Source organism: Strix aluco, chromosome 18 (assembly GCF_031877795.1).
Source record: "Strix aluco isolate bStrAlu1 chromosome 18, bStrAlu1.hap1, whole genome shotgun sequence".
Lineage (NCBI taxonomy): Eukaryota > Metazoa > Chordata > Aves > Strigiformes > Strigidae > Strix > Strix aluco.
Window position 1 is genome coordinate 7,348,633 of NC_133948.1, and position 18,000 is coordinate 7,366,632.

The 18,000-nt window shown below is 48.1% G+C and overlaps 1 protein-coding gene across 1 annotated transcript; it reads left to right on the forward strand.

Moving 5' to 3' along the window:
- The first annotated feature begins 25 nt into the window (after positions 1–25).
- NOC4L (nucleolar complex associated 4 homolog) lies at positions 26–10,552 on the forward strand. The gene is made up of 15 exons (XM_074844553.1): positions 26–298; positions 423–558; positions 692–798; positions 1,082–1,189; positions 1,724–1,873; positions 2,498–2,597; positions 2,884–2,918; positions 3,026–3,076; positions 3,615–3,726; positions 4,357–4,417; positions 4,956–5,066; positions 6,324–6,487; positions 7,250–7,332; positions 8,268–8,381; positions 8,694–10,552. The coding sequence occupies exons 1-15, from the start codon at positions 80–82 to the stop codon at positions 8,808–8,810; spliced, it is 1,668 nt and encodes a 555-aa protein (XP_074700654.1). The 5' UTR covers positions 26–79; the 3' UTR covers positions 8,811–10,552.
- The last annotated feature ends 7,448 nt before the right edge of the window (positions 10,553–18,000 follow it).

Genomic DNA, 18,000 nt, shown 5'->3' on the forward strand with positions numbered 1-18,000 from the left:
CCTGCCTTCTGTAACGCGCCTGCGGCGGGCGGGGGTCGCCGCCCCACGGCGGGGGGACTCGGGCAGTTTCCCCCCAAAGATGCGGTTTTCGGGCTGGCGGCCGGGACCGGGCGCTGCGCCCCGAGCCCCGGCCCCGCCTGCGGGCGGAGCGGCCGCCGGCTCCTCCTCCTCCCCCGCCCTTGCCCGCCCTTCCGCCGGCAGCATGGCGCGGGCCGCCGCGCTCGGCTCCTGCCTGGAAGCCGTGCTGGGCAGCCGCCGCAACGCCAACCGCGTCTTCGAGATCCTGGAGCCGCTGCTGGTGCGGGCCGGGCCGGGAGGGGGCCGGGGCCGGGCAGCCGGCGGGGCGGCGCTGAGGGCTGAGGGCCGCGGCGGGCCCCGGGGCCGCTCTGCCTCCCTCCCCTCAGGGCCGCGCTCTTCCCCAGGGCCGCGAGGAGCAGGAGGAGGAGGAGGAGGATGTGCTCTGCGCCGCCCGGACCTGCAGCCGGCTCTTCGGGGCGCTGCTGGAGCGGAGGGAGCTGTTCGTGGGCCGGCTGCCCGCCGAGGAGGCCGCTCTCGCCGGTGAGTCGAGAGCTGGGGGGGCTCCTGCGGCGGCCTCTCGGGAGAGGCCCGGCCCTGAGCCTGGGTCGCGGCTCCCTGGGGCTCGTCCCGGCCGGTCTGAGCGTCCGCGCCTGGTCTGTGTTCCCCCCCTCAGATAACTGCAGCGCTGAGGAGAAATACAAGATGTGGATGAGGCACCGCTACAACGACTGCGTGCGTGGCTTGGCGGGGCTGATGGCGCACGGTGCCTTCCAGGTCAAGGTGGGTGCCGAGCCTGCTGCTGCGACACGAGTTCACCTGGGGGTCCCCTGCGGTGCAGAGCATTATCACTCTGTATTTAAGTGTGGGAGGGCAGGCGGTGCCCTAAGACATCGCTGGTGCCCTGGCTCACCCCTGCTCACCAGCCTGCCAGTCGGGGGCACGCAGCTTTCTCAGTGAAGAACATCTTAGTTCATTCTTCCTCCTTCGGAAGTCTCCTTTGGGTCTGAGCTCTGGTGTCCTTGTTGAGGTGGGGGGGTTTTGTGTTGTTTTTTTTTTTTAAAAGGAACTGTCACTCTGCACCCTCATGAAGTTTGTGGAGTTGGAGGCACGGTATCCGTTGATCAAAGTAGAGTGGAAGGGGAGTTTAACTTTCCCTCGTGAACTTCTTAAGGTAAGCTGCAGAACTGAAAAGTTCCTCTGTCCGTTACCCAGTGGCACACACGACCTCAGGTGCTCACCTTCTCCAGGACTAACATTTCAAGCTGGGAAGCTGTCAGTGTGGAGGAAGGGTGTTGGTCTGGAGAGGACACCCAGCTCTGGAGCTGCTGTCCCTGGTGAGGTGACACCTGCGGGTGTGGGAGCAGCTGCCTTGCGCAGGTCTGAGCTGGATTCCTGAGAGTTTGTCAGGTACCAGTTCTGGGGGGGTTTTTTTGGAGCCCCTGGCCTCACTTGCCAGGACATTGCCCGTGGTTCAGCCACCATGTCATTTCTGAATGACGTTGTCTTTGATAGAAGGGGCCTATCCTAGAGGTCAGGAGGGCTTGTCAAAATGGCTTGTGAAGGTTGCTCTGGGGCAAGCAGTGCACAGACATGATAGCTGCCTTTCAGAAAGACAGGAGGGTGCCCTCGACCATCAGAGCTTGCAGTCTGCTCCAATACTGTAAGAGACTTGACTTGTTGCTTTCCTTTACAAACCTGTTGTTAGGTAGTTGTCGATGGCTTACTTCCCTTAAATGAGGATGCTTCACTCCTGATCTCTCGCTTTCAAGAATACATGGAGTATGATGACATTCGGTACTTTGTGATAAAGGCGGTGACTGAGAGTATTGGACAAGTCATGCAGAAGACAAAAGAGGTAACAAGTTATTACTGTTGAGGTGGGTCTGGATAAACCGCTCTGAAACGTGTATCTTGTGTATGGAGCAGGGAGGGACTAGTGGTGTATGGAAAGACTTTGGCAGCAAGAGAAATGAGTGTGCTCATTTGAAGGCATTGATTTTTTTAATCTTTTTTTTTTTCTTGCTCACAACGTATGCCAGTTATGCTAAGACTGCCTTCAGTCTGAAGTTGGAAGTAATTCAAGACACGCGTACTGTTGTTCTTGCAAAACCTGGTCTGGGCTCTAGCTTCTGTTTTACCCAAATCTGTGCAGCTTGGGTAGCACACACAACTCTTAATTCTGCTCGCTCTCTGGTGCAGAAGAAGAGTCTGTTTTCTTTAATTGGAAACACCAGTTCTGTTAAACCAGAATTAGTTCAGAGACAGGTTTTGTGTTAGGCAAACAAGTAATGCTGCAGGACAAGGCAGCAATAGCGAACGTACCAGTATGTAGTTCAGCCATCAGCATTTTTCCTTGCCTTTTTCTTTCCTAAATACATTCAGTGCTTGAGAAATAGGGCCATATTGAAGTCCAACATCTTGCCATCTGTTGTGGAACTTGCTTCATGTTTGATAATATGCTTTTTTTTTTTCTTCTTAGAGGCCGCTGCCATTTTACCAGCAGAATGTGTTTTCCCTCATTTCGCCCATTAACATGCCAAACAAAGAGTGTGACATGGTCAAATTTATGGTGAAGCAAGGTTAGTAAGCTCCACATGATGAACTGTGTATGAAAAGGAAAATCAGATTTAAGATTTTTAACGTGTAAAGACTCTATTAAAAGTCTGCTTCTCTGATCGCAGTGATTCTAAACGGTATGACAAAATCCACATTCCTCAGTCTACAGTGAGGTCTGTCATGGCCTTGTGTCAAGACAAAGACTTCAGGCCAAATTTTTAGGATATCACAGAACTGAGTAAAAATGGGTCATCTTGATTTTTTAAACATCCATTCTAAGTTCAACATCCGTTTTCCTTTTCTTCTTAGATAATTGGGAGGAACTGAAAGTGTCGAAGCTGCAGGTAACTAACTGTTCATCTGGTGCTTCAGAGTTAAAATTTTATCTGCTTAAAATAGAATTTTATCTACACCAGTGTGTTTAACTCACTGCTTGTGATTCTGTTTTAAGGCACACAAACAGGTGTTTGAAAAAATGTGGCTCAGTTTTCTGAAGCACAAGGTGAGTGCTACTTCTGCTGCTGATCTGCATTGCTTTCTAATTGCCGGTCGTTAGAGGCTGTGGCTGTCCTTGCATGGAGCTCCTGGCAGGACCCCGCTATGCTTTCGGTGTCAGGTGAGAACAGCCCAGTTACCGTTTCTGCTGGATTGTCCTCCTGCCAAGAAACCTGACCTCATGTGTGGTCTGCTTCTCCTTACTCTCAGCCTTTTTTTCCCGCCTTAAACAAGTCTGTCTGCAAGGAATGATCTGCAGCATCACAACCTCTGTTCACAAGTTGAAGGTTCCCAAGCCTTTTTGCTCGTGACTTTCCCCTCTGAGCTGTGATGACGCTTCTAGTTGTGAGCACCTGCTTTGAATGAAGTTAATTGTCAGATGTCACTTGAAAACTCTCCCATGTAGGAACTGTTCCTGCAAGCTGTTCCGTATTGTCCCGGCACATTCCCTTTTGCTTGTGCATTGCCTTTTTGAGCCATGGGTTGCTGTTGCTGTGAGTTCTTCCTGCAATGATTGTTCCACTGTATTGTTTTTTTCTTCACAGCTACCCACTGGCCTTTACAAAAAAGTTCTTGTCATTCTGCACGACTGCATCCTGCCTTACATGAATGAGCCCACTCTCATGATAGACTTCTTGACAGTGGCCTATGGCATAGGTGAGTGAAAACTGGCTTTTTCTTCTTTGTGAGGCTCTGCAGCATGGTACATACGGACTTGGAAGGGCTGCTGGAGCAATGCCACAGCCTGGGTGATGAAATAGATGTACTTTTGGCTGGGATGAAGTTAAAGAACTAGTGTGAACTCAGTTGTCCCTGAAAGAGGTTTTCACCTGTGTTTGTCGCGTTGTTGCTCCTTGTATGTAAGGAAGATCATATGTAAGGCTTTGGGAAGGGTAGAATGTTGGAGTGACTTCTTTCAAATACAGAGTTCAGCCAGCAGTGCTGATACCTGGCCTGCATCCGGACACGGGATGCGCAGATTCCTACAGGAATGTCCTTTCTGAGGAGACCTTTGCCTCCCCTGTGTGGCTTTCTTGGGGGATTAGAGCAGCATGTTTGCGTGCCTCAGTCCTTCAGAGCCTGTTCTTCTAAACTACAGCTTAATCTTTGTAACTAACTTACAAGCCTCTGCATGGTTTTAGATGAAATTGTGTTGCCTTACAGCCATCATGCTGGCTCTAATTTCAGGTTAGTTTTGCATTCCTTGTGGGAAAGTTTTATAACAGAAACAAGTTGAAGCTGATACTTATTTTCTTATTGTGTTGATACCTGCCTGCTTTCTTACAGGTGGAGCAATCAGTCTTCTAGCCTTAAATGGATTATTTATTCTGATTCATCAGCATAATCTGTAAGTAAAAAGAGCATCTTGTTTAAAGGAACATGGATTTTTGCATTTATATCTTTATAGAAAGGAACTGAAATGGATTCTACGCAACTTCAGGCTTTTCCCCCATGAAAAAGCCAAACGCTGCACAAGAGGCTCAGCTGTTTGGATGCTGAGCTCTCTTGATAGTCTGACCTTTTTTTCAGCTGAGCCTAAATATCCTCTTCTCCAGACTGTGGTTGCTCAGTGCTTGAAAATCGATTTCCATTGATCTGATTACATAGTGAAGCCGTAGTCTTTGGTGTGCCTTTCACTGGATCTTGTACCATTTGCAATCAATGGACATAACTTCACATCCTGAAAATGGCTGGGCACTGCAAGAGCCATAAGTTCACCTTACGGCTTGTTTTCAAGTGGTGGCTGTGGAGAGAAGCCTAAGAAAGCTAAACAGAGCACAGCAGTGGTCTGGGATAGTCTATAATGAAAGCACAAAACCATTTAGACACAGTGCAGTCCCACTGTACATCATTAATGGATGGTGTCTTTTTCCTTTTTTTAACAGGGAATATCCTGACTTTTACAAAAAGCTGTACAGTCTTTTAGACCCTTCTATATATCACGTGAAGTACCGAGCCCGCTTTTTCCATTTGCTTGATCTGTTTTTGTCTTCATCGTAAGTAGCACCTTTATCATGTATGTTCCCATATTTTCCTCTTGCTTTTCTGTTGGACAGAGACTGTTCTTGAACAGTCCCCCACGTCTGGATATAATGTATTCAATGTGCCTACTGGATTAGATTAATTTTTACTGAGAAAACTGAATCCAAGAGTGTTATTGTAGTGTTGTGTAATTTTTCATGTGCTATTTTTGAAGATTTGCTACACAGCCATCTAGTTTCAGAAAGTAAAAATGCAGTTAGTTATCCAAGTTTGATTTGCAAGTGATTATGGATGTATTTTGATCTGTATTCCACTTTGGCTGAAAATTATGATTTTTCTGTCTGTTTTTATGAATATGGAGAAGTAGCATTTGCAAACTTTTTATAGATCATAAAGCTGTGGATAAATTGATGACCTTTTGCAGACATATAACATTGAAATATGAAGTGTTTGACAGCCTGTCTTGGTGATGTCAATTCATTGTACACAGGGAAGAAACTAGATAAGCAGCTGGTCATATAGTTGCCATCGTATGTTATAAAATAAACCATGAGTAATGCTTTACAGTTCAGCAACAGGCACTTCAAATCAAATCCCTGGTATTCCTGGTGTGCTCTGGGGAGAGTAGCAAGGCCTGACAGGTGATGTCCTGTGGGGTGGCTCTGCTGAGCCTTGCGAGTGTAGTAAGCCCTAGGGCTGAAGCCTGGGTGGCTGAAAATGGTCACCTTTCATCCCGGCTCTTGAAGAAAGTGCCTAGATGAGCGCATTGGTGTTAGAAATTTGCATTTTTACTATAAAAAAACTCAACAAACTATCCTGCACATTTACAGCAACTTGATGTTCCCATTAAGAGCTGTGGTGCTTGCTTTAGTCCTGGAGGTATTACGTAAATTTTAACACCATGACCTGTGTATGAATTAAACCCACAAAACAACATTAGAAGAATATAATTAAGATTGCCTGGCCAAGCACTGAAAAGTTTATAAAAGTTTATTCAGTCCTTGTGAATGACCATGTACAAGACCTGTGCTTGGTGAGCGCCTGGGGAGGTGCCGTGCACCTGGGTTGACTCAGTGGTTTGAGATTATTCATGCATTGAATGGAAATGCCCCCAAATTTGTTCTAGAGAGTGCAGAAGACCCTATATTACAGCTTAAAACTAGGATTCTTACAGCTTTTCTACAACCTGTTGTGCTGTTTGGATTGGTGAGGCGGCTGGCTCACTTGGTAGGGCCTCTACACGCTGGTTTCTCCTGTCTCCTTTCCAACAGCCACTTGCCGGCGTACCTGGTGGCAGCGTTCATCAAGCGCCTCTCCCGGCTGGCCCTGACTGCTCCTCCCGAGGCTCTGCTCATGGTCCTTCCCTTCATCTGCAATCTCTTCCGGAGGCACCCTGCGTGCAACGTGCTGGTGCACAGACCTAACGGGCCGGAAGGTGAGAGGAGAGGTGGGCAAGGGAGGTTTGTGTTCTGCCTTTAGACAATGTAGAGAACAGGATTCCTGTGAAGGAGGAGGGGAGATCCTGGTCCTTGTTCTGAGGTTTAGAAGGATCCTCTGTCCCGTGAGTTTGTGGAAAGCCAGCAGATTGCTCCTGCGAGTTCTCTGCCTGCATTGCTCCTCTCTGACCTTGGGCGCCTCAGTTGGCTCCCCTGCTCCTGTGATTCCCCAGGTGAAGGTTGCTTTGGGCCTGGCACACTGACCCAGGCTACTTCCAAGTGCTAAAGGACTGGGGGAGCTGTACCAGACACTGAGCTTGTCTTGTTCACGCCAAGACTGTAAAGAAAAGAGAAGCCAAATGCAGAAACCAGAGACCTCCTCAGTTTCTGTCTGTAGTGTTCTTGTGTAGGTGGCCCCACCAGGGCCTCAGCAGTCTCCTGAGTTTTTACTTCATCTCTCTGATTTAACAGACCAGTGTTGAACATCAGTAGCGACTGTTCAAAGTTGCCTGAGATGCCTTGTGCATCAGGACTATTCCAGTTCCTTGTGTCCTACTTCCTGTGCTCTTTAAAAGTAGTATGGTTCTGCAGTGCTGCCAGCAGTTTCTCTTAGGTCATGCTGGGATGTGTCAGCTTGTTCCTGGACCCTGAATGTCTTGGGAAGGAGCAACTCTGGCTGCAGCACTGCTGTGGGTCTCTCTTCCATTTGGGGTTATGTACGTCGCACAGGAAGTATTAGCTCTGTATCTCTGTTTCCTTAGATATGCCAGAAGATCCATATATTATGGAGGAGGAGGAGCCGTCTAAAAGCAGGGCTTTGGAGAGCTGTCTCTGGGAGATTCAGGTATGTCAGCTAAAAAGGAACATCTGCATCTGATACAGGCTTCTTTCACCCTTGCTGCTTCCTTGACACATGTTGGCAGTGGGCAGTCCCACTTACAAGAACCTGCTGACATATGTCTTGCGAATGAGATGAGTTTCTGGCTGATCTTTTCCTCTGCATCCTTTTCTATCCTAATGTAAGAGGCAAAGGATTCCATGCTCTGGAGAAATCATACATGATAATTAGTAGGTGACTCGTGAGCATACATCTGACCGTGCACCTGAAAAGTGTGCAGTTAACAGCTGAAGCAGGCTAAATAGCTGCAAACGTATGAGGCTTTTTATTTGCTTTGGAGGGGAGAGAGGAACTTGCTGAGCACTGATGGAAATGAGTTGGGTACAGCCAGGTCATCCTGTAGAAATGGGTTTAAAAATGCTAGAGAAGGTTGTAATGTTCACCTTTCACCTGGATCGTTTGGAGGATGGAGTATGAAGGTTGAAATTGGTTAAACTACTCCTAATGGTTCTAAAACTTTAGTGCCAGGATTATCACTTTCCATTTAAATGCTACAAGGGTTTTGTGATAGGGGCTGAAGCAGTAACAAGAATGTTGTGCAGGAGCAGGAAGGCCAGAGAGCAGGAGCTCAGGTGCAGTATCAGGGCTATGGGAGGTAGCAGAACTGGGCTATGCATTGTAGGTATGGCCTGTGGAGGAGTCTGTCTGTCCTGAGCTGGATGTGAACCAGGTGAGAGGGGCCTTTGACGTGTTTGAAGGGTGGCTGAAATCAGGATTTTTTGAAGCTCTGTAATAGCACAGTACAACAAACTGCCTTTGCCAGAATGTGATGCTCACCGAAGATCTGACCAGCAAAGGGGTAGGTACCTGTGTGGGAATGCAGCTGGGTGTGTGTTATCCTGTACTTACTATACCATCTCCTATTTGTCTTGCTTTTGCAGTCTCTACAAAACCATTACCACCCAGATGTGGCCAAGGCAGCTGCTGTCCTGAACCAGTCGCTGTCTGAAATAGAGGATGACATATCAGGGCTCCTGGAGCTCTCTGCTTACGAGGTAGCGTTGCTGTGCCTTTGTGAATGATTGGAACCAGAGGGAAGGAGACTGGTTCCTGGACACAATATCCATGTCTTGTTCATCAGCCTTGCTGCTGGGGAGGGAGCTGGACTGACTTTTTGTTACCCAGAGCCAGGGAAAGACAGGAAAATGTTAAATAACAGGGTATGAGGTAGCAGTGGTGACAGGGCTGGCTTTATATAAAAGGTTTATTTGCTGGATCTTTTAAGAGGTTAGAGTGAGCAGTGGTATTCCCAAGGGTGAAGAACTTGTACTGAGTTTTGCCAATATCTTCTATTTTTTTCTTTGTAGCTTTTTGATAAAGAAGTAAAGAAAAAGGCTATTGATGTGCCCCTGGAGTTTGAGCAAGTACAAGGTTTGTTCGGGAAGAAAAATGATATTTTTGCAGAGCACTTCACTTTAGATTGATGTGGTCTCTTATAAACACATCTGCACAACTGCCTGATCTTAGGGACATGCACAAAGCTCACCTGTTGTGCTCGGCAACGCTGCCTTCGAATTACCTCCATGTGATGAGAGCTGGACTGCTTGAGGAAGGTGCAGCCTTCTTCAGCGACCTCTGCCACTACCCATGGATGGACTTTCCTTTGTTTCTCATGCTTGCATACTGCCACCTGATATTTGGGAGGGATTTTTCCTAAGAGCAAGGTTTTCCAGACTTGTTCATTGCTGGGATTCCAGCCCTTTCCTCCAAAGCTGCTGGTGCTGGCTGGGATCGGTGACTGCATCGACAGACCATCTCGCTGCTGTTTGATGGGACTGGGGGGAATTGTGGTCTCTGACTACTACTCTTACTTTTCAGATGTGTTACTTTTATACTAGGGCTGGCAACCTCTTTGTAGCAAGTGACTTCAATAGATAGCTGTAAACACCTGATGATATTCTAATTATATTTTTTTATATACACTTTTAACCTTACGTCTTCAGTGGGATGTTTAGCTTCCTATGTACTTGTCTTAACGCTCCCACATTCGAGGTACTGGAAGCTCGGGTTTGTCAAAACCAACTCCTAGATGCTGCTCAGTAATTTCGTCTGTGAAGTGTTGCTGATGTTCCTTCATGTACATCCATCTTGTGCTGCAAGGTTCCTTAATTCAGAGTGCTCACGGGCTTTGGAAATGAGCATAATCCTGGTGACTGCTGTAACTGGGGCGGTCAACTGATGTGCAGTGGGAGGTATGTCTAATCCTTGATTTTTGCTTCAGAATGATAAGTGGCTTGATGTAGTTTTGCTTGCAGCCTGCAAGTGTTGTAGGAGCTCTGGCCAGTGTGTATCCAGGTGCTGAGGAAGTTTTAACTAGTCCACTGATACTAGGTGGTTTTGTTAATTTGGATTTTTCATATAGTTCCAGAAGTCACGCAGAAATGCCTTCTGATAGGGGTTTGGGTTTGGTTCCCCCCTCCCAAGGTTTTAAGTTTGAGAAACTCCTTATTAAGAGGGCAGATAAACTGAGGACTTTTTTTTTTGTAATCATTTTCAACAGCTTAATGTTATCTTGTTAGACTTTAACTCTGTTTGCGTATTTTGAAATTGTATTTTGTGGAGGAGAAAAATACAGTCAAGAAAGTGGAGGCCAAGAAGTATAATTTCTGGCAGACAAGTCTAAGTCAAGGAAAACTGCAGCTGTCTTGGAGACACTTAAGTGTTACGTTTTCTTTATCCAGTTTTCTTCATGCTTTCCAAACAGTGGACATGTCCTCAGAGTATAGAGTTCTACCTCTTTTTTTCCTGATGCTTTTGAATTCAGGTGGGTGGTTTTTCAGGATTCAATTTTTTTTTCTTTTTTTTAAGAGACGTCTCACTCTTTGTTGTTTTCTGGTGGAAAAGCAATCCTGTCTCCTTCCTGGCCAGCCTGCTTTTCTGTATTTCTCTTGATTTCTGGTATGTGTGGTAGGAAGGCAGAATGGCTGAGATGATAATTTACAACTTGAGAGACCTCAGTTCGGGTTCACCCAAGCCTTGTATTTCAGCTCTAAAATGTACCTCCCTGTGTCATATGTACATTGTATGTATGTGTTTGGTAAACATTTTGAACTGCTCTGATGCTATAGTAATGAGGACCACATAGTTGCCTTTGAAAGGAGTATCATCTTTCAGATGAAATGAATGAATATATTGAATATTGAAATGAATGAATATATATATTGAATACCTTTCTCTGCATCTTTTTGTTTTACTCAGGTTGGCCCAGTTACTCTGTCTGAAATTACTGATGGGTAATGTCATTCATATCTTTCATAATGGTGACAGGAGTGTTAGGATTCTTTTTTAATGCACAAATATTAAACCATTTGGTGTTGAAAATGAGGGAGTTTGGCTGGGTTCCTATACATGGACGGAGGGTAAGCAGGGTCTTTCTGTCAACAAGGCATGTGAAGGGCTGCATGAGCCTTGTGCCTCTGCTGTCCCGGGCTCCCCTGGCAGCAGGCAGGGACACCCCACGCGTGGGCAGATGGAGTTGGTGGGCAGTAGTGGAACATAGCAGCTGCTGCCTTCAGGGCAGAGCCTTCTGTCCCTGGGACCAAATGGCCACAGAGGAAAATACTATCCATACACTCGGAAAAGGGATGCTCCTGGAAACGGGGGGTTTGCTTTTTCCCAGGAGTAAGACTGCAAAGGCACCAGCATCTTCAGTGTTTCACCAGCTGGGGATCCTAATTCTGCAATTCGTGGTGACTTCATTGGAGCAAGATTCAATTTATTTTTTCAAGTGCTTTCCCAGTGCCCTGTGTGCCGACTGTTGCAGCTCCCACTGACGCCGAGACGGAGGGTTAGGCTGACACGGTGTTTTCAGGTCTCTTGGCATATTTAAGTGCTGAACTGAAAACGCTGTTAGCACTTTACTTAAAGTATGTGCAGCTGACCTGGTGTGACTTAATTATTTTGTGGTGATGCCTAGCAGTCCCAGGCACAGCCCCTCCGTGCTTGGTGCAGACAAGACAAGCCGCAGACAGCTCAGAGGAGCTTACAGCTTAAAGCCTGGGTGCACTTTAGTCTTTTCCAGAGGCTTCACCCCCCCATCTCTGATGCTGCACTTGCCTAAGCAGCGTTCTTAAACCAGCTCTTAGGTGAAGATAGCTTCAAGCCTCTGCCTGTCCTTGGAAAAGCATTCCACATGGTCTTTCATCAAGCTTTTATCTTTAAACTTTCACCCCCCTCCCCTCAATACGAGGCATCAGGAAAAATCAGCAGTTATAAATATTAAAAGTTTCATCTGCACTGAGTGAACAACCCTTATCAGGCTGCACACCCGCTGCTGCTACTGCTCTACAGGTCTCCACAGACTGCAGATTACAGATGCTTTAATCATAGTGTGTATTAACTGGAAGGCCAGATTGAAGTACCAGGCAGAGAGCGCATAAGTCACTCCTGTTATTATTTGATTTTTATCAGATGTGGGGAGGGGGGAAGGGGCTGTTCTGGGTTTTTTTGTTGTTGTTGGGTTATTTCAGTGAGCATAAAAGATAGTTTTATGAAAACATTGACATAGTTCCCCAGCCTCCCCACCTGACAGTGCCTCATTCCCCCACCAGAGGATAGTGATAAGGTCTCTGTGTATTGCAGTGGACTGCCCTTGGTTTATTTTCCCGAGCTTTCATTTATTTAAAGGCCATTCAAAGTCATCCCAGCCTGAAGGTAAAAGATAGAGCTGCTCATCAAGAGCACGATGAGATTTATCTTGTGAGTGAAAGGTCCAGGTGACCATGGTGTTTCTGTTAATCAGCTTAGATTCTTACTTTTAAGATACTCACTGGGGGATAGAGGGAAGTGTAGATTTACATCCATAAATAGATGGAGAAGTACAAATGCTAGCTGGAGGCCAGGGGCAGGCTTGCCCCAAGTGAAGGGATCTCCGGGGCAGTCGGTGCCTGTCCCAGCACAGTGGGACATAAGTACACTTGGTTGCAGGCTGGCAGTGGTCCTCCAAGAAATTAGGCTTGTGTGTGTAAAATAACTCACTTTTCACACCACACATTCAAGTATCTTGAGGGAGTATTAGGAACTGCCTGACACACGTTCTCTGCCTGTTGTCTTAACCACCTGGGAGTCCACCTCTGCTCTTCTGGATTGTGTGTAAGCTCCTGGAGCTGGACACTGAGTGACTTGATAAATCCTGACTTAGCTCCAAAGGGGCCAGATCCACAGGCTCCCAAGCGCTTAAAAAACCAGTAAGAAATGCTTAGCCCTGCTGACTGGCTGCTATTATCATTAGGGTGGTTTCCCAGCCCAGAGATAGTGAAAGCTGCAGTGCAGCCATAAGCCCTGTGTTTTCCACTACGTAGTTTTGAAAAACAAATGAGCTCTTGAGTAATTTACAGCCCTGCTCAGGCAAAGAGGGCTACAGCATCTCAGTTCGACTGACACCAGCCATCTCCAGCGCTATCATAATCAATATTCATTAGCTGAAGTCTATTGGCCTTTGAGATTTACTGCTGTTAATAAGCCAAGAGTCTATCTTAGTGGAGTTTATGAAGGAACTTTTAGGTCTGTTAATAAAAAGAACTGCTTTTCTGCAGTTTCTTAGCCCTGTCCCTGGGCCATGCTTGCATCTCTAAAAAGAGAGAACTGGAGCGTGTGGGTAGAGCCAAAAGAGATAAAACCAGATGGAAACTTCTCTTCAGAGCTGGTGGAAGGCACCTGTAGCTCCGTTAGTGTATGGCCAGCTTCAGAGAGAACTGTCTTGGTCTCCTGTAATTTTCTAAGCTCCCATCCTGCATGCACATGAGAGGAGCAAACCTTGAGCTGTTTGGGACCATCACCCACTCAGCAGCAAGCCTGAGCTCTCTGGCTGCTCTGCCTGGGTACCTGGAGCACTGCCAGTCAGGTATAAGCACCCCACTGGAACTCACCCTGTGTTCTATAGCTGGAGGGTATCTGCCAGCAATGGCCACTAGTTCCTCATGGGCTGTAGTGCCAACCTTCCTCTTCCTGAGAAAGAAACCACAACAACCAGGATGCTCTAGTTGATGGGGGACGCACAGAGGATGTGTCGACTCCATCCTAACAGAGTTAAAGCCTGCAGACTCCATGGCCTGCTGGTATTCCCATTTTGTTGATAAATGAACTGAGCAAACCTTATCAAAATGAGCAGACTGCAGTCCTGCTAATGTAGCTCCAGTTGTGCTAAAGATAATTGATGCTTTAATAATGCTACACATTATCCAGATTGTGGCTGGAGTGCTTGTGTGAGGAGCAGCATCAATCGCAGGTGGTTGTATTTAACTTTTATCAAATACTCAGGTGGGTGGCAAGGTGCGTTCTTGTGCTGCTCTCAGGGAAAGAGTGTTGGGCTCCAAGATACAAAATAAATGAATCATCACATCCCTTTTGCCTACAGCAGTTTCCCGCAGATGGGGAGAGTGAGGTTTTACATTTTATTTATCTCAGCAGGAGACAGGAGATACCATGTGCTGTGCTATTGGAAACAGAGGCTTGATGACCAAGAACTGCAGTTCCCACGTGGAAGCCCGTCAGCCTCATCTGCTGGTGAAGAGATGGGTGTCTCTGCTGGGTGGGCTGCTCTGCCCGGGTAAGGTCTTCCCACACCCTGGGCAGTGGCTCCTGAAGCTGAGTAAGCCTTGAGAAAAGCCGTAGGTGAAATTTGCTGCTGTGTCACACAGGTAGACTTATGGGGGGAGGCAGTAAGTGAAGTCCCACCACCGTGCCAGCCTGGGGGCTGTGGGCAGGCAGCAGGGATGTCTGCATTGATGGTCGCTGCTGCTGGTTACCCAGCATGTGCCACGGGACTCTGCTGAGGAGCCCAGCAGAGTGGCTCCAATTAACTGTGTGCTTGGCCAGCACGCGGTGATTTAGTCTGAAACGTGCCTGAAGGGTGTCTGACCTCTCAGCAGCCTCATGCTCTCCATGGGATGGCTCCCAGCCTCACTGTAGCCAAAGGGAGCTGGAACAGATCCACTTTTGCATCCTGTCCTAGGGCTTGGCTTCCTGTGCTCAGTGAGTCATGTCCAGAGCTATAGCATGTGGCTCCTTCCAGAGACAGGCCTCTCTGTGAAGCTTTTCCTTGTTAAGATGACTCCTGAAGCATCCTGCCTGGCTGAAATGTTTCCTCTGGACCATGTCTGCCTGAGGGCTCAGTTTCTCGAAGGTATTTAGTAAATGAACTCCTGTTATCTTTAAGGAGCTGAGTATAAATATTGATGGGAGCTTTTATTCTCTTTCAGCTTATCAAGAGATATATGGCCTGATTAACTTCAAACTTTCTCGTTACTTCATACTCAGCAGCAGAGGTTGTTTTCCCAGCAAAAATCCTCCCTGTTCTCTGTGCCGAAGAGTGGGAGGCTGGAGCCCCCCGTCTTCCTTCTGGGGGCTGTTGCTGTCACTGGCAACTTTTGCCCGGGGGTTTTGGTCCTGGTGGTCTGAGCTGCTGACGTGGAGCCTGCCAGGCTGCGTCCCACAGGCCAGCGAAGCTGGGAGCCGTCCTGCGTGCTCCTCTGCAGCACCCAGGCCCTGGGAAGCAGCTTGGTGTGTGTGGGGGGGTGTTCTCCTGGCTGCCCTCCCGCAGGCTCATCCCCTTGTTTGGAGGGAAATACCACCCTGGGTGTTCTGTACCGAGTTGGGCAGCAGGCAGTTGCTATTCGGGAGTTTCATCCACTGCTGGTCACTTATCTCCTTGTTATGAGACTGTGGAAAAGCTTCTGCTTTTAGAAGCTGGCAGCATGCACTATTATGGAGAAAAACAGATTAAAAGAACTCTGGTTTGAAACTAAAAGACGGGGATCAGAAAGAAAAGTGGAGTCTGTAACATCAGTTTAGTGTCCCACCATTTCAATGCAGAGCCGGGTGAGGTCATTTGGTCTCAGAGGAGGTGTGAAGGATGGGGGAGCCTGGCTCTTTGGGAACTTGCTGGGGTAGGGTGTGTTGTCCGAGAGCCACGCTGAAGCCAGCATGGAGCGGGGAGGGGTGAGAGAGTGAGGAGGGGAAAGTAACTCCAGGTGCTGTCAGGTTATCAGGCCACATGCTCAGAAGTGGCCCAGGAGCTGCGCTGCCATCACAGCGGCCTTTCCCACCCGGGTACCCCCGAGATCCGAGCACCCCGATCCCACTGCAGGGCTGGAGCTCAGCCTCGGAGAGGGTGGAAGAAATAGTGGCAATTGCTCTCCCCGTGGCTGCTCTTGGGGCGATGGGTAAAACCAGAGCCTTGCTGGGGATTAGTGTGATAGCTGCCGTTATTGCAACCAGGACAGTCCCAGGCTCGACAGCACGGGGGGAGGTGGAGGCAAAGCGGGGACTCCGCTGCGGTGAGGGACAGTGCGATGGAGCAAGCGAGGGCTGCGTGGTCAGGGCACCGCAGGCAGATCTGATCCAGAGCTGCCCGGGGGCTTTGCCTGCTCCCCCCTGCCCTGGGGGGCCAGAGCCGGGCCAGTGAATCAGGACTGGTGGCCACTAGAGGACGGTGCAGACCGGGCCAGGCGGCTCTGCTCGGTGTGTCTGTGTAGGAAAGGTAGTACGCAGCCCGTTTGCTGCGAGATTAAACCGAAGCCTCCAGATGCCTGCAGCTCCCTTGGGAATACCAATACCAAAATGCCCACCCGGGCTGGAGCATCAACGCCGGCCTGGACTGTGTGTAACCACGTAGGAGAGCAAATCCCCCAGGAAACCGGAGAGTTCGCGGGCCCTGTGGTGGCGCTGCCTAAGGAACTACCTCGCCATGATCCCGCTGGGCTGTGGGGAAGGATGGCTTGAAAGGTGCTGAAGAGAGAGGAGGGAGAAATAAAAACCAGAGTGCCAGGCTGCGTTTTGATTGCAGGGAGGTACGTGGGGGTGGCCTGGGCCAGTGTCCTCCCGTTCTCTTGCTAGGGTTGTCTCATGGGTGTCTCGGTAGGGGAAGCAGGTCATCGCACTTCGAATGAATGGGGCCAATTTTTCCTCCCAGCATTGCACTTACAGGCTGAGTTAAGGTGGACTCCAACCCTCCTTCAGTCTGGGTGACTTGTGTGTCACCAGCTGCGATGACTCAGCCCCTGTCAGTGGACGCTTTGATGCTGATGCTGCATTGCTCTGCTGCATGAACAGCCTTCTCCTGGTTCTTCCCAAAGTGGCCACCTGTGGCATTTCATCCTTAAGCTATAAAGCATGTCCTAAAGATTTTCAGTCCCAATTTAGGAAAATATTCTCATTCAGGATAGCGTTTAAATATATGCTTCAAATGTCTTAGCAGATGAGATGTAAATTTGTGCTTTAGAGCACTTGACTCTCTTCAATGCTCCCCTGAACTCCTTTCTGAGGAACCCACCAGAGGACATCTGAACAAAATACCAACAGGACAAGGACTGCAGCCCCAAGTGCCAGGCTTGCTCTCAGAGGTCCCTTCAACCTAAGCAGAAATTCCATTCCCAAAAACCTTATGGCAAGACCAAGCTCTCGGTGTGATCATGCAGGAAAGCTGCAGGAGAGGCTCTGCTTGCTGGTAGGGAGGGTGCGACCCACCAGTTCTTCTGTCCTCAGAGCTGCCCCTGGGGACAGGGCTGGTTTTGGTGTGCTGGGACCCTGCCTACGTGCTCAGCTCTGAGCACAGGGTATGGTTAGTCTCCCACGCTGTCGATCTTGTATCTTTTGTGAACGTCACGTTCTCATGACAATCAGCAGGACTCACTGGCAGCAGCCAAAGAGTCCCAGCCTTACTTCACTGTTATGGAGAAAACGAGGGGAGAGGGGTACTCTGGTGTGGGTTTGTCCTTCTGCCTGAACAAGTACTTTACCTCAGCAAACATGTGTAAGAGTATGTAAAAATCATGCTAGTGCCTGATACTCAGCCCTGGGCTCAGAGAAGATAGTCTCATGGTCTCTTCCGGCTTTCAATCTGATGGTGGGTGAGAGATGCTCATACAGATAATGAGGGGAGCATCCAATTAAAAACTCATCCCAGCCACCCAGTAGGAACTACCCCTTTATCACTCTATAATGCATCGTAAAGACTCTCTTGATGGTTTTCTACTCCATATAGCAAAACAGAGCTGGATTCTGTTTCTGTTTTAGCTGTTTCTAACACTATTCATCATTGCTATATCTAAACATGACCTTACTTTGATAATAGGACTCCAAGCAGTGATAAAATAAAGTGAGATTAAAATAACTACATAATAAAATTCCAGATTAAGCTGAAACTATGGTAAATCTCAGAGTTATAGAAAGGTAATAGCTAAGCTGCATGGACTCTATATTTCATTGAATGACTGTGGTAAAATGTGTTGATTCACATTATAGCTTTATGTCTGTTTCTGTATAATAGCCGTAACTACAGTTCAGCTGCAGTTTGGCACTTAGAAGGATCTCCTTTGAATTTATAACTTGTTGCATGTCTTTTGTTTGGCTTTTATAATCTCCAAATGGTAAGGAAAAAAATACTTGTGTGATAATAGGTGACGGGTATTGACTCAGCGCAGGCGCTGCTAAGAAAATGGGAAGGACAGATCCCTTCTCCCCTCCTAGGACCTCTTTGGTGTTCTTGATTCAGCATGGTACCCCCTGCAAGTCCTGATTTAAGATTGTAGCTGTAAAGAAGAGAGAAGTGGCGGGGGTCACAGTGTGTTTTGTGAGCAGCCGGGACTGCCGGTGCCAAAGGCTGGGGCTGCTGGC

Coding starts and splice junctions, on each gene's coding strand:
- NOC4L (XM_074844553.1), top strand. CDS start 80: ATGCGGTTTTCGGGCTGGCGGCCGGGACCGGGCGCTGCGCCCCGAGCC. Junction 1,190..1,723: donor TCCCTCGTGAACTTCTTAAG/GTAAGCTGCAGA, acceptor ACCTGTTGTTAG/GTAGTTGTCGATGGCTTACT. Junction 2,919..3,025: donor TGAAAGTGTCGAAGCTGCAG/GTAACTAACTGT, acceptor TTCTGTTTTAAG/GCACACAAACAGGTGTTTGA.